A 14,329-nucleotide genomic window follows, 5' to 3' on the forward strand; every position below is an offset into this window, starting at 1 on the left:
ACATATATATATACATATATATACATATATATATACATATATATACATATATATATACATATATATACATCTATATATATATATCGCTCGCCAACTTGAGGGCCTAATATTTATTAGGCTAACGAGCGTTGTCTTTGTGTATTATGACTCATAGTTAGCTTGTGAGCATTTGTATAAATATTATCTAATGCTTATTATCATTTTATTATGTAATGTGTTCTTTGCACCACTTTTTAAAAAGGTCGGTGTTGTCTTTGAGAGGCTTTCTTTTCTCATATTTTTTCTCTACCGGTTTGTTAATTCTTGAGCGCTATTTTATTTTTTTTTTGATATCTGATAAATCAAGTTCTTAATTCTACATAAATTTGTATAAAAACATAAAAAGATTAGCTCAAAAGTTGCATTTATTAAAAATATTTGACTTAAAAATTGATAAAAATTAAATTATTTTAGTTGTATTCTAAATTTATTTTAGCTATTAAGTAAATAGATAAATAATTTAATATAAAATATATTAATTTAAAAGATATTTTTTGATAAATATAAAAAATTTTCCAAATCATCCTTTTGTATATTTAATGTATGTTTGATGTTAGTAGCTATAATGTTGGCAATGACAAATCATCACTCTCATATTATTATTTGCCTTCACATTCAATATTCATATTAGATTATGATAAGATCAAAAGTTAAACCTTGAATTAGTTTGGGTCAAATTTCTAGCATGTATGATTACCTTTTACTAAGCTAATACTTTAATATATTGGAACACAATTTGAAAAAAAAAAATTTAATGGACAAATGCCTATTTAGTATTGAAATGTATTAATTATATATATATATATATATATATATGTATGTATGTATGTTTGTATGTAATTTTTCCTAAATAAAATTAGTGTGTGCGCGCAATTAATATATGGATTTGAGGGTGAAATCATCCCACGGGGATAAGTGAATTCAAGAACACTAGACTAAACAAAACATAATTTGATTTAAAGTAGTTGAAAGTTTGAAAAGCTTCTTTTACAATTAGTAAGATTTCAAATGCAAGATCCCCTTCATATGGATTTATAATTTAGAAAACAAACGCAACAAATTAGATTAAATGATGTAAGTTGTCAATTAAGAATATTAGTTATTTAATACCTCTATCAATAGCAATAAAAACTCAATTTCAAAATCCAAAGTCATATATGTTTATGTTCATAGACAATTAAAAAAAGGAACATGCACATTTCCCTATTGATTGTGAAGTTTCACGACAAATATGTCTATTTTCTTAAATCTACATTGTAAATTCTCTTTTGCAAATAAGGATTATATTGATATCTCAGATTCATAAAACTTTTGAAGCAATGGGATGACCACTACTAATTGCTAAATAATAATGAAATTTCATAAATGTCTCTTCAAAAGTTTTCAATTCTTAAACTTAATTCTACATTGATTTGTTAAACTTAGAGTTCCATAGGAAGATAAACATTTAGCCTAACATGAGAGTAAAGTGAAATCACAAAGACTTCTTCAGTGCAATTAAAAAAAAAAAATCAGAATAAAAATGTTCAAACAAAGAGATAAGAGATAGAAAAGATAAAATCACGTGAATTGACAAATTCTCTAAGATCTCCATTGAATAGTAGCCTTGCTTCACCAAAATAATGAGAACTCTCACTTGAACTCTCTTACAATGGCCTTCTCACACTAAGAACTCATGCTAGGAGGCACTCACTATATGAAAATTCTTGCGAAATAAAATTTCTAGCTCTCCCAAACATTCCTTATACAGAAAAGCCTTTGAGAATTACTCCCCCTCCAAGCAATTGAATTTCACCTTCAATAAACATGTTGTCGAGGTCGCCAAGCTGTGGTGCAACAATTATGGCATTGCAACACTGACTCTAGGCTCTGACACTCAAATCTGGCCCTACGAGAATTTGGTGGAGGGGTTGCGACTCTGGGTTCTTTATGAGGTGGCTTTTCTTCTTTATCTTTTGATCTTTGAGGTTTGTCGTCAACAGCGGTTCAATTTGGATTTAGTGACACTGTGGAGCTGGAACTAGCGCATCCACTGGACTTGCTATGGCTTGTCATGGCGATGTGGCGCTGACTTTGGGTGCTAGAACTAGCACTAGTTACCTAACACCTAAGCAAGCTCTCGGGAGAAAATTTCACTTGGGACTTTGGCCTTAACACCATCGCACTTGATCTTTGCATTGTGACGCTCAAAAAACTTCTCCAAATTTTATTATTATTAATTTTAGGAGCAAATCTGGACGTAAAGTACACAATCATGCAAAAACAGTAGAAAATTACTAAATAAAAGCACTTATTTTTTTGTTATTTTTCCCAAGTTTTTCTTACTCAATAAAACTCACAAACTCAAACATTATTTGCCCCCTAGTAATCTATTTATCTAAATCTTATAACTCAGCGCAATGAGTAGCAATTAGATTAAAGATTATTGACAAAATAAAGCATCTACTGAGTATAAAAATTAAAGTTCATATCAACCTTCAAAAGTCATTTAGACTAATAATATCATAATTTTCTTACATAATTTCAATATTATTCCATTTCAAGTTACCTAAGTATTTATAGTGCTAAACTGACTAAAAATTTACTTAATTAATAAGAAGCAAAAACTTTAACTAATTAATAATATAAGCACACTTTAAATTTTCTCAAATTAAATATAATAATCCAAACAACCAATTTTAAATATAAGCACACTTACTCTTAAACCCTTCTATATAGTTTCTATTTTAAGCACTAACAGCTTCTAACCCTTTTTTTCTTATTTTTCACTTAGTAATCATGATCAACTTTAACTATAACTTATTATTTTTTTTTTTATAATTTCGGGACGAAAAATAACTTTACAAAATAGCTGACGCCTCTATCTTAGGGCTGTCAATTTGACTCATTGTTGGTGAACAGTTTATGTTCGGCTCATTAAGCAGCTCGTTATAGGTAATTATAGTCTACACAATCGAACTTTTAGTGTATCAATTATGATGTGAGCTTTGTGCATATAAACAAAATTTGCGTATTAAAATATGGGCATTTACATACATATTACTTACTTCTTATATGGTTACATTTCTAAAAACAAAATATTAATTTTTACAATTTCACAAACTCAAATCTTTCATATGAATCAAAAATACCACGACTTTAACTTTTCATTCATAGAAAAGATAATGTGTATGTAAAAATTAAAGTTTAGATGTTACAAAAGGTAAATACATAAAAATTGAGTGGCATGCATGTAAATCTTCCCTTTAAGTATAGTGCAATGAAAATCTAAGTTTTATACACGATAATATATGATAAATACATATAATTGTACATTAATACATGAATACACAATACTATATTTTTTGTATGTGCTTAGCTCGGCTAACAAATTTTCAAGTCCATTGGTGACGATTAGACCAATGGAGAGAGGGCTCATTTGTAATTAATGATATTTGTGCTCCTACAATGTGCAGAAGCAAAGCTCATACATATGCGACCATGAGAGAAAAATTGATTTGTGGGTTCGGTTAATTTTGGGAATGTTTGACTGCAGACTAGTTATTTAAAGTCAAATGAAAATAGATATTTGCACAAATTCACTTAGATATTTAATTTGAGTTAAATTTGACTTATTAATTAAATTACTTTGAAATAAGTACAAATTAACTTAAAATTAAAATAATTATCGATGATTTTTAATCTTCAAGCAAAATTAGTTATATATATATATATATATATATATATATATATATGATACGTCATCAACAAATTTTCATTATCTGGCATGAAACTCGATGTATGATATGAATCTTGAGGCAGCTTTTTAAGCAAGAAATGTTTAAACTTCGATTAAAAATCATTCAAATCTTTTATTTCAATAGACTTGAAATTAAACTAACCAGCTCCACGAGACGGACCCGATTGTACCAAAATTGGTCCAATTAAGTCAAATTCAACTCAAATCAAGCTGGTAAACAACTTTCGAAAGTTTTTAGTGTATACCTAAAATGTTACATTGATTCCAAATCAAACAAATTTATAACAAATTGAGTGTCTTGACGAGAAAAATCCAACGAGCTCAGGGTTGCTCAATTTCAACATCATTAAGTCACTCAAATGTTTATTAAGCACCATTTGATCAAGGGAATCTCTCCGGACAGTATGATAGAGTTTTTTGAATTTCTTCCTTATTTATAGAGGACTCCTCTAGACTAAAAATACCCCTCAGTTGAGAGGGGACCTAAATCATAAGCCAAAAGAAGTCTGAAGCTTGGAGAAAAAGCTGAAATCTAGCATCGCTTCTGCACTGAAGATCCAACGAATACATTTAGCTCCTATAGTCAACAACCACTCTCAACCACCACCTGTCAGTCATCATCAACCACCGTCGATCGCCCTCTACTCATTATAGCGAATCTCTAAATAGAGTCGAGACTAGTGTTGCGAAGTTAAAAGTAACAACCAACTTCGCATTGTCATAAAGCATCTTACGGAGCATTAAATCATCTCCAAAGTCGTGTCAACCTCAAAGACAGTGCATTGAAGCTCCAACAACTACTCTCCTTTCTGATGGCTCCATACCATGAGGAAATGAGCTCTTCTATAAAAGACCATTATAACTCAAGAAACTGTGTAACATGTTCTTGCATGTGTGACAAGGGCATATATGTATAATCAACAATTTATTTGGATCATTTCAACAAGGCTAGACCCCATGATTTTTTCTCTATCCAAGTTTTTTATGTAAGAACTTCTAGTATTTCTACCTGTGACTTTTATAATCTGAGTGTGTGTTGGATTCTCATGCAACACTGAGACGATAACTCATTACTCTGTCATCACAAATTCTCTAACGCACATCGATATATGTGTATATACATACATATATACATTACAATATATATCTGTGTGTGTGTATGTGTGTGTGTGTGTGTGTGTGTGTGTGTGTTACACATCATGTATTTGATTTTTCTTCTTACTTACATAAAAAAATGTAGTTCTTAAACTCCAACATAATAAAAATGAGAATTTTTCTCAAGGGTTTAAAAAACATAAACTTAAGCTCTATTAGGGTTTCACATGCGCTCTATTAGGTTTCTTTTTTTGCCTTTCATCAATTATGTGATCCCATCTTTGAGCCCTTAGCTATTTGCGCCGGTCTTCTTTCCCTTTTGAACCTCCCAGTCTCCCTCTCGTGTACACACACACTCACTTGTTTGACCCTTTCTCTTAACACAAAAAAAAAACTTCTACCTTATCAACCCTCCAGCTCCTCCAACTTCAATGTCACTTTTATCCCTTTTGCATAAAAAAATTTTCTTCTTGGATGAGGAAATTGATTGAAATATCCCAGCATAGGAGCCTTGCTCTTGATGGTTATGTGTTCAGCAATCATCCATTTTATGGTAACTTCCGCCAAGCTCTTAGTAAACTCTGGAGTTTGCAGGTAAAATTGATTTTAAATCTCTTACAAAGGGTTTTTTCTATTCAAAATTGCATATGCATAAAATTTATAATGATTTTATATGGTAATCAATTGTTTAATAGTAGTATACCTTTTTTTTTAAAACAATGAAATGGATATTTTAAGCCTATAAAGGAAGTTTTTAAGGAAATTTTCATTTCGATTAAATTTTTTAATCTCCCTTTGTGCTATTAAAATGAAGTGGAAATCTCTAAGATTATCAATAAAATAGGTATCCTTTGAGTATTGACCCCCATATGCTAAAGAAATTTGATTAAATTTTCTTAGGTTTAATGTGTAAATTACTATTGAATTTGGCATACCTAGCTACATTCCTATTTTTGTTGAAGTGGGGATGTTATACTATATGTTGAATATGAGTGAACGCCATCCCATGTGTTCTTAGCTACACTTTTGCACATTAAAAATCCTTTCATCCTAAATTTACTACATCAAAACCCGTACATGCCTTGCTCTAATAAGGTTAGAGCCATAGTCGACACCAAGCACCAAACTTTAAACACCCCCACTTATGCCCAACCTCTAACACCTATCCTTGACATCCATATTACAACATTAACTAACAACCCAATCTCTTTAATTGACTCTATTTCAATCATGTCTCATAACCTCCTCAAGGTTTATGATACACCTAAAATATATAGTGTTTTTAGACGTATTTTTATACCAATTTTTGAATTGCGCTTTAATTGAAGATATTTGTGTATTTTTCTTTCAGGTACAAGTAAAAAGGTGAAAAATGCTAAAATGAGTGAAAAAAGATCAAATTTAGAGCAAAGAGGTGAAAATTATGCTAAAGTGTTTTGGCGCCTAAGAGCCAGATCCGGCGCTTAAGCGCCGGTTAAAAAGAGAAGGCTGTGCCTAAATGCCAGAGGCCCCACGCTTAAGCGTCAAAGACAGTTATTTGGCGGTTTTCTCCATTTGGCCGAATTTTGAATAGGTATTTGAGGCACCTATTGGCTAAAGAGGGTGGTTATGACCACTAAGAACGAAAATATTATTAAAAGATTTGTGAAAGGAGGCATCCCTTGGAGAATACATCAAATCTGGACACATTTTGAAGAGTTTCCAAGGCACCGCTTGGAGAGTTATAAAAGAAGGGAGTTGATAGAAAAAATGGGGGAGTCCTGAGAAGTTTTTGAAATAGCTTGAAGTCCCGAAAGTGCTTAAAAAGGGAGAGATTTTCAGACACCACATAAAAATTTACTTTATCCTTTTTGTTTTTAGTTTTATTTGGAGAGTTAAGAGTGTTTTAAAAGAGAAGAGATTCAAAGGAACTTCAAGAGTTTGGTGGAGGATTTGAGATAAATTTTTATATTTTATTTTTAAACTACTTTTGGTTTTAATCGAGACTTCTTGTTGGTTTGATAATGATTTCTACTCTTAAACGAAAGTGTAATTTTGTTTTCTCCATTGATTTTGAATAGTTTTCATTATCTTTCTTCTTAAAATGATAAGCAATTAAAGTGTTGGATGGAAGTTGTAGAGAGTCTTGATCTTTAATGTTGGAATAAATTGTGATGATTTAAATCAATGAACTTCATTTACTTCTTGATTTCGCCTATCCAAATATTAAAATTTATTGTGAGAACATGTAAGAACCGGGCTAGTATTGTCTCAGTCAACAATTGGAAAGAATCACATGATGTTGTATGAATGAGAATGTAATTCATATGATTCAATGCAAATAAATAGGGAAATAATCATTGAAGGGTGTAGAGTTAGAGAACTTTAAAGTGATAGGTTAAAGCCACCAACTTGGTTTATTGTTTTAGGTTCTGATACGAGATGTTAGCCCCCAGGTGGAGGAAATCGAGGGAACTCTAGAGTGAGAGCTAGTATTTTTCCTGCCTAGCCGGTTTTCAAAACTATTCAAACTTTAAATTAGTCAAAGTTTATAATTTCAAAACTATTTAGAGTAAAGAATAAAATTGCTCATATTTGGCACAACACAATTTGCATACTACCACAACAGGATTCCTATGCTTATTACTGATTCATGATAAGAAGAAAGTTATTTTCAAATATTTTTTCAAATTTAGTGTTTTTTTTTACATAAACTCAAGTTATCTTTTTAAATTGTTATTGTTTTATTAAAATATCAAAAATACCAAAAAGATTTGAATTTTAGTTACTATGAATACATCTCTAGTTTAAGTAATTGTTTTTTTAAATAGAAAGTTTGTTGTTCAATAAAGCATATTGCATAATTTTCCTATGGGTTCAATATTCAGATCTTAATCAAAAAGTCATATATTAATTGATAACGATATTTATACTTGTGTATTATCTCAATATATATATAAATTGAAAATTTAAATTCTTCTTTTCTTCAGGATCAAGTTTTGACTCTGTAGCAAAGTAAGGAAATATAAGTGAAAATATAATCAGAGACATTGTTATACTGTTGCATATAAACAGTCGGGATCAGTTTATACCTTTAGTCATTTTCCCTCGGATCCTCATTTATTCAATTCAAATCTTTCTTCTCTTTTAATTTTGACAACCATTGAAGTGTTTTATCCCAAACTTCAAAACCAAGGGGAGGGAGAAACACAGTCATTATAGTAAGTTTTGAGTTTTATAAATATTTTTTTTATTGGAAAGTTCGTGGTATTAATGGTGTCATAGAGTAAGTAATTTTAGTAAACTTGCTAAAGAATTAAATCTAGATGGAATTTGCTTTATTAAGACAAAGCTTTCTTCTATTGTCATGGTTGAACCCCTGCCTTACAATCATTTCATTCTTTTTTTTAGAAAATACTACAAATAATTTTTTTTAATGCACTTAATAGTTGTCTTATTTTGTATTAGATCTGATAAAGCTCTCGATCATGAAGTCTCCACTTCTTGCATTCTTGTTGTCAAACATTTTTTTTCCAATCATATGCTCTCCAACAGAATCAAGCATCTGCAATAATGCTTATGCTTAAATATTCTCATTTTGAATCTCTCAGTGATTATAAACGTATCTCTTTATGCAATATTAATTACAAGCTCATTGTAAATATCAAATTGTTGCTTCCAAATTTAATTGACCCTTTACAATCTGCTTTCATTGATAATCAAATTAGAGAAATTAGGAGTGATGGGGCTTGTAAATCAGGAAAAAAATTGATTGCCAAATTTTATTATATTTAATAGCTCCATTTGGTTGGATTTTGGTCACCTTATTGAAGACACACCCATTAGAGTTTCTCAATGCAATTGCTTATAGAAAGGGAAAACTATGTTATCTAATCATTGTATTTACTCCATTGCTTATGATAGCAACTATAAAATCAATTGGAGCAAATTGATCTAAATTAAGGATTGCTCTTCTAAATACATTATTATAGATTGGGAAATTCCTATTAGTGGTAGAAAAATTAAGGATATTTTCTTATTTTGAAAGAAACCGGTCAATCCTTGATATGCGCTTGGCTTTGGTCATAATAAAATCCACTCCTACTTATTCTTTAAATGTCCCTGCTCCCTGTAGCTTATTAAGTTATGTATACCTAGTGAAAACTTCTTTCATATTGGATGTGATTTGGCATAGGTTTTGGTAAATGCTAACTCTTTTACGGGTAGTATCACAATAATTTTTTTTATTGATAGCTCATATTACTGCACATTATATATGGTTGGAAAGATAGTCTAGAGTCTTCAACAATATCAAGAACCCTATTGAGGTTCTTTTCAATAAATCAAATTTACTATTAATTGGAGAGAAAATTGAAAAATACATAATGAGTCAACTTCTTTTATATCTTTTGTATACTTTTAATATGCAACTTTTTGTTTTCTTCATTTTCTCCCATTTAAAAATGTCTTGTCTAGGTTATGTGCTCTTTCATTACTCTCATTATAGCAGCTATTTATACTAATTACACTACTGGGAGTTTTGTCTCATTGTAATTTTTATTCAGATTCACTCTTTTGATATAAATTATTAAAAGCTCTCAAATAACTTACTATGATCCTTTAAACTTAGCTTGTTCTTTCATTTATGGATTTAAAGCTTCATGGTCCCAACAAGTTTCTTTGGTCTTGCTTGCTAGAATAATTTTGCTGCATTTTTTTTCCTAAAAGTCTAACTTTTTATGCATATATAAGGTTGTCTTTATGTTTACTAGTTCATTTTGGATCTTGTTTTACCTTCTTATAGATAGTCTACTAAGGTTGGATTCTCAATTATATTAAATCTCATGTTTTGATTTAAATGGTTGTTTCATTGGGCTCTTATTCATGTATGAGCATTCGTTCAGGTTCATTCTATAAGTTCTTTTGGTTGAGCAACAAATACTACACTTCCTTAGCCTTCTTTTGGGAACCCGATTAGTTCTTTCTTTACAATTTAACATTTCTAAGCTAGTTATATGATTACTAAATAAACTCTCGGCAATATACTACGTTTTTCTCTATTTTTAGAAAGAATAATGATGAAAATCAGAACTTAAGAGACTCAACCAACTATCTTAAGTGAGTATTGTAGTTTTGGAAAGCTTATACCGGCATACTTGTGATTTTTTAGTAGATTAAAATTATTTTTTTTTATAGATGCCCCTGTATGCCCAAACATGATATTTCTTCACACTATTATTGAGCTCCCTCTTAGCTACGGCTCATTTTGATCCTAGGATTGACATAATAGTACCACTATTATTCCATATGCTTCATGGTTTAGATAGCTTTGGAAGGAGCCCAATGAGTTTACATTTGGTCTACTTTGAGATCTTTTTTTTTTTTTGCTTTACAAGATATGTTTGTAATCCCAATAATCTAAAACCTTTGTTATCATATTTTTTTAATCATAATATGAAGCTTAGCATGACTCTCAATTTGCTCAAGAAAAAACAATAATATATATATATATATATATATATATATATATATATATATATATATATATATATAGATATATAACCTAACCCAAACAGCTTGGCCTTCTAGCAGTCACGACCTTCCAATTGTGGCAAAGATAACACAAGATAAGAGAAATTTTATTTCTTTTTTTCTTTATTATTTTCACACTGAGGTTTGATTTTCCGCTTTTACTTTTCGTCAGTAGGATTTCCATCCAAGCCGCTTTCTCCCAATGCAAAAATCCCCGGTCGCGACATGCCCGCCGCCATCCGTCGCCGAATCGACACCTTCCCTCTCCCTCCATGATTTCCACTCCCCCCACTCTTCTCTATCTGTTCGCTTTCATCGTCTCCGTCTCCGGATGCCTCCCCGGCGAGAGAACAGCGCTTCTCCAACTAAAGCAAAGCTTCTCCTTCTCAAAGCTCGAATCTTGGCAGCCGAACACGAACTGCTGTCAATGGAGCGGCGTCCTTTGCGATAATATTTCCGGTAATGTCGTCAATCTCGATCTCAGCTCTCAATACTTATCGGGTAAGATTGATTCGAGCCTCTTCAATCTTACTTCTTTACGTGCTCTCAATCTCGCCTTCAACCTGTTCTACGGAAGTCCGATTCCAAGTTCTGGATGGGAAAAGCTCGGGAATCTCACGCATCTGAATCTTTCCAATTCGGGATTCGAAGGGCAAGTCCCCATCGGCATCTCTCGTCTCAGAAATTTGGTTTCTTTAGACCTGTCTTTGTATGCTTATGCTGGTTTGCTGGAGCTCAGAGACCCGGATCTCGGAACTCTTCTCCAAGGGCTCGGGAGGCTTAGGGTGCTCTATCTCGATGGAGTGAACATCTCTGCAAAGGGGGAGGAATGGTGTGGAGCTTTGGCTGTATCGACTCCCGAACTTCAAGAGCTGAGCTTGGAGGACTGCTCGCTCACCGGCGGCATTGGATCTTCATTATCAAAGCTTCGATCTTTGACAATGCTTGATCTTGAAGGGAACACTCTGAACTCCACTGTGCCTGATTTCTTTGTCAATTTTACTTCTTTATCTGTGCTGCGGTTAGGTTACTGCGGGCTTGAAGGTTTGTTCCCCAAAGATATATTTCAGCTGAAGAATTTGACGGTTGTTGATCTGTCCATGAATCCAATGCTCTCCGGATCACTTCCAGATTTCATAGAGGAAAGCGCTCTGGAAAGTTTGGTGCTTTCTCAAACAAATTTTTCAGGATTTTTACCTGATTCCATTGGAAATCTCAAATCGTTGAAAATATTAGTTCTTTCAAACTGTCATTTCTCCGGAAAAATACCATCTTCAATCTGGAACTTGACTCAGCTGATGAATTTGGACCTCTCCTCTAATAATCTAAGTGGTCCGATTCCTGCTTTTCATCCATCTTCATCTTTACCCGATATATTACTCCCACAAAATCTGATTTCAGGTTCGATCGCTACAGCTTATCGAGGGAGGGGACTTCAAAATCTTACAAAACTTGATCTTCATGATAACTCACTTTCAGGACCAATCCCTGAAACTCTATTTAATCTGCCTCAGTTGCAGACATTGCTGCTTCGGCAGAACCTGCTCTCCGGCCAACTTACTGAGTTTTCAGAAACCTCTTTGTTGAATAATGTTGATCTTAGTAATAATAACCTCCAAGGAAATATCCCATGGTCACTTTTCCAGCTCTCTAGACTCAAACTTCTCTCCCTTGCTAACAACAACTTCACTGGTTTTTTCCAGCTGAACTCCATCCTTCCTCTCAAGAACCTCTTAAATCTCGATTTATCAAACAGCGGATTGTTCTGTCTGGATGAAGAAAGCGACAGCTCTTCCTTCTCTTCATTCCCCATGATCAACTCGTTGAAATTGGTTAACTGCAATCTAACCACTATACCACTTTTCCTGAAGCACCAAGTTCAGATAAGCTCACTGGATCTCTCCCAAAACAGCATTACTGGTGATATACCTGGCTGGATTTGGAGTGTTGGGAATGGAAATCTCATGAACCTGAACCTCTCTTATAACTCATTCACTCGTGTCGTAGCGCCTTCTTTTAATCCCCCCACGAACACTTCCATGAATCTCGACCTCCACTCTAACAAGCTTCAGGGACCAATTCCTCTACCCCCACCGAATACCATTGTTCTTGATTACTCAGATAACATGTTCTCATCATCTATCCCTCACAACCTTTCCTTGTACCTCAACTTCACCTTGTTTCTTTCTCTTGCAAACAACTCTCTCATTGGGGAAATCCCATCTTCGCTCTGCAATGCATCCTTTCTCTACATCCTCGACTTATCCAACAATGCTTTAACTGGTTCTATTCCACCATGCCTCATGGGAAATGAAATGGATCTCCATTTTCTGAATCTTAGAACGAACAAGCTTCAAGGCTCCATTCCTTCACAAATTCGAGAAAAATGTAACTTTCAGACAATAAATTTCAACGGAAACCGCCTCGAAGGCCAGCTTCCTCGCTCACTGGTTAATTGTCGTTCGCTTGAAGTTCTAGACTTGGGGAACAATGAATTGGCAGACACATTTCCTGAATGGTTGGGAAATATTTCCTCACTCCTCATTCTTGTTCTTGGATCAAATAAACTACATGGGCCTGTCAGATTTTCAACAGACAGCCATGGAAGAAGAAATTCCAGCTTTCAAGCGCTGCACATCTTTGATATCTCATCCAATAACTTCAATGGCAGTTTGTGTGCGGAATGCTTCAACAATTTAAAAGCGATGATGATGAGAAGTAATGAGGATTCAGTGAACTCAGCTGTTGGCCTTGAGTATTTGAATTTCAATACAAGTAACTATGCTGATGTGATAAGTATCACCATCAAAGGAATCCAGATGAACTTGACTAAGATTCTGAGCATCTACAAAACAATTGATTTCTCGAACAATAATTTCGATGGAGAGATCCCGTCGGCGATTGGAAACCTGAATTCTCTATACGTGCTCAACATGTCTGCAAATGCTTTGACAGGCCCCATTCCTCATCAGCTCGGTAAACTGGCACAGCTCGAGTCGTTGGATCTCTCGAAAAACCATCTCTCCGGCAAAATCCCTCAGGAACTGGCTTCTTTAACATTTCTTTCTGTTCTGAATCTCTCCTACAACAATCTGGTTGGAAAAATTCCTGAAGGTGGCCAGTTTTCTACATTTTCGAACGAATCATTTGAGGGAAATGAGGGTTTATGTGGGATTCCTTTAACAATTCTTTGTAGAAAAAACCCAAATGCTAAACCTTTTTATGAACCAGTTGGAGTTTCGACTGAGCCCAGCTGGGAATACATATTTACAGGTCTGGGATTTGGGGGCGGCTTAGCCATGCTTATGGGAACTTTAATGGTGTGGGAAGAAGGAAGAAGATGGCACTTTAACTGGATTGATAATGTGTTAGATACCATTGCTCCATTTTACAGGCTTAGAAATGGTTGTGGAGATGGTAGGGTTAGTGATATGGATGTAAGAGAAGATGACTTTGAGGAGGAGATCACTGAGGCAGTAACAAGAAGAAAATTTTGTGTTTATTGTACAGAGTTAGTTTTCTATGATGATGGAATGAAAATACAATTTGTGGACTGTGATTGCCACTTTGATGAGAGGTAATTTAGGATCTGGTTGGGGCAGCTGCAATTGTTTGAAGGAGCTGTGAATTCGATGTTGTTATTTTAAGAAATAACTATGAAGCTGCTGTAGAAGAAGTTCAAAAATTTGTGGTGGCTATTACAAAAACTTTTTTTTTAAAAAAAAAGTCAAATCGCAGCTATCTAGATATCGCTGCATTTAGCCGAGTCCAATTGCAAAACGTAGCTTTCCACACTTCTGCCCCCAAACGCACCCACCCTTCGTCTTTTTTAAGCAATCTTTGTACATAGGTGTGTTATTGAATAAATTTATTTTATAGTTATTCACATAAATCATAGAGCAAGGAAGAAAAAGAATCATTTGGTCTTTGCCTATTGTAACCGTT

At 33.4% G+C, this 14,329-nt stretch overlaps 1 protein-coding gene across 1 annotated transcript; it reads left to right on the plus strand.

Annotated features, from left to right (window-relative positions):
- The first annotated feature begins 10,446 nt into the window (after positions 1-10,446).
- LOC110028378 (receptor-like protein 12) lies at positions 10,447-14,329 on the plus strand. Its single transcript, XM_020730209.1, has one exon. It carries the CDS (start codon positions 10,657-10,659, stop codon positions 13,963-13,965), a length of 3,309 nt encoding a protein of 1,102 aa, XP_020585868.1. The 5' UTR covers positions 10,447-10,656; the 3' UTR covers positions 13,966-14,329.

Source organism: Phalaenopsis equestris, unplaced genomic scaffold (genome assembly GCF_001263595.1).
Source record: "Phalaenopsis equestris unplaced genomic scaffold, ASM126359v1 Scaffold000511, whole genome shotgun sequence".
Classification (NCBI taxonomy): Eukaryota; Viridiplantae; Streptophyta; class Magnoliopsida; order Asparagales; family Orchidaceae; genus Phalaenopsis; species Phalaenopsis equestris.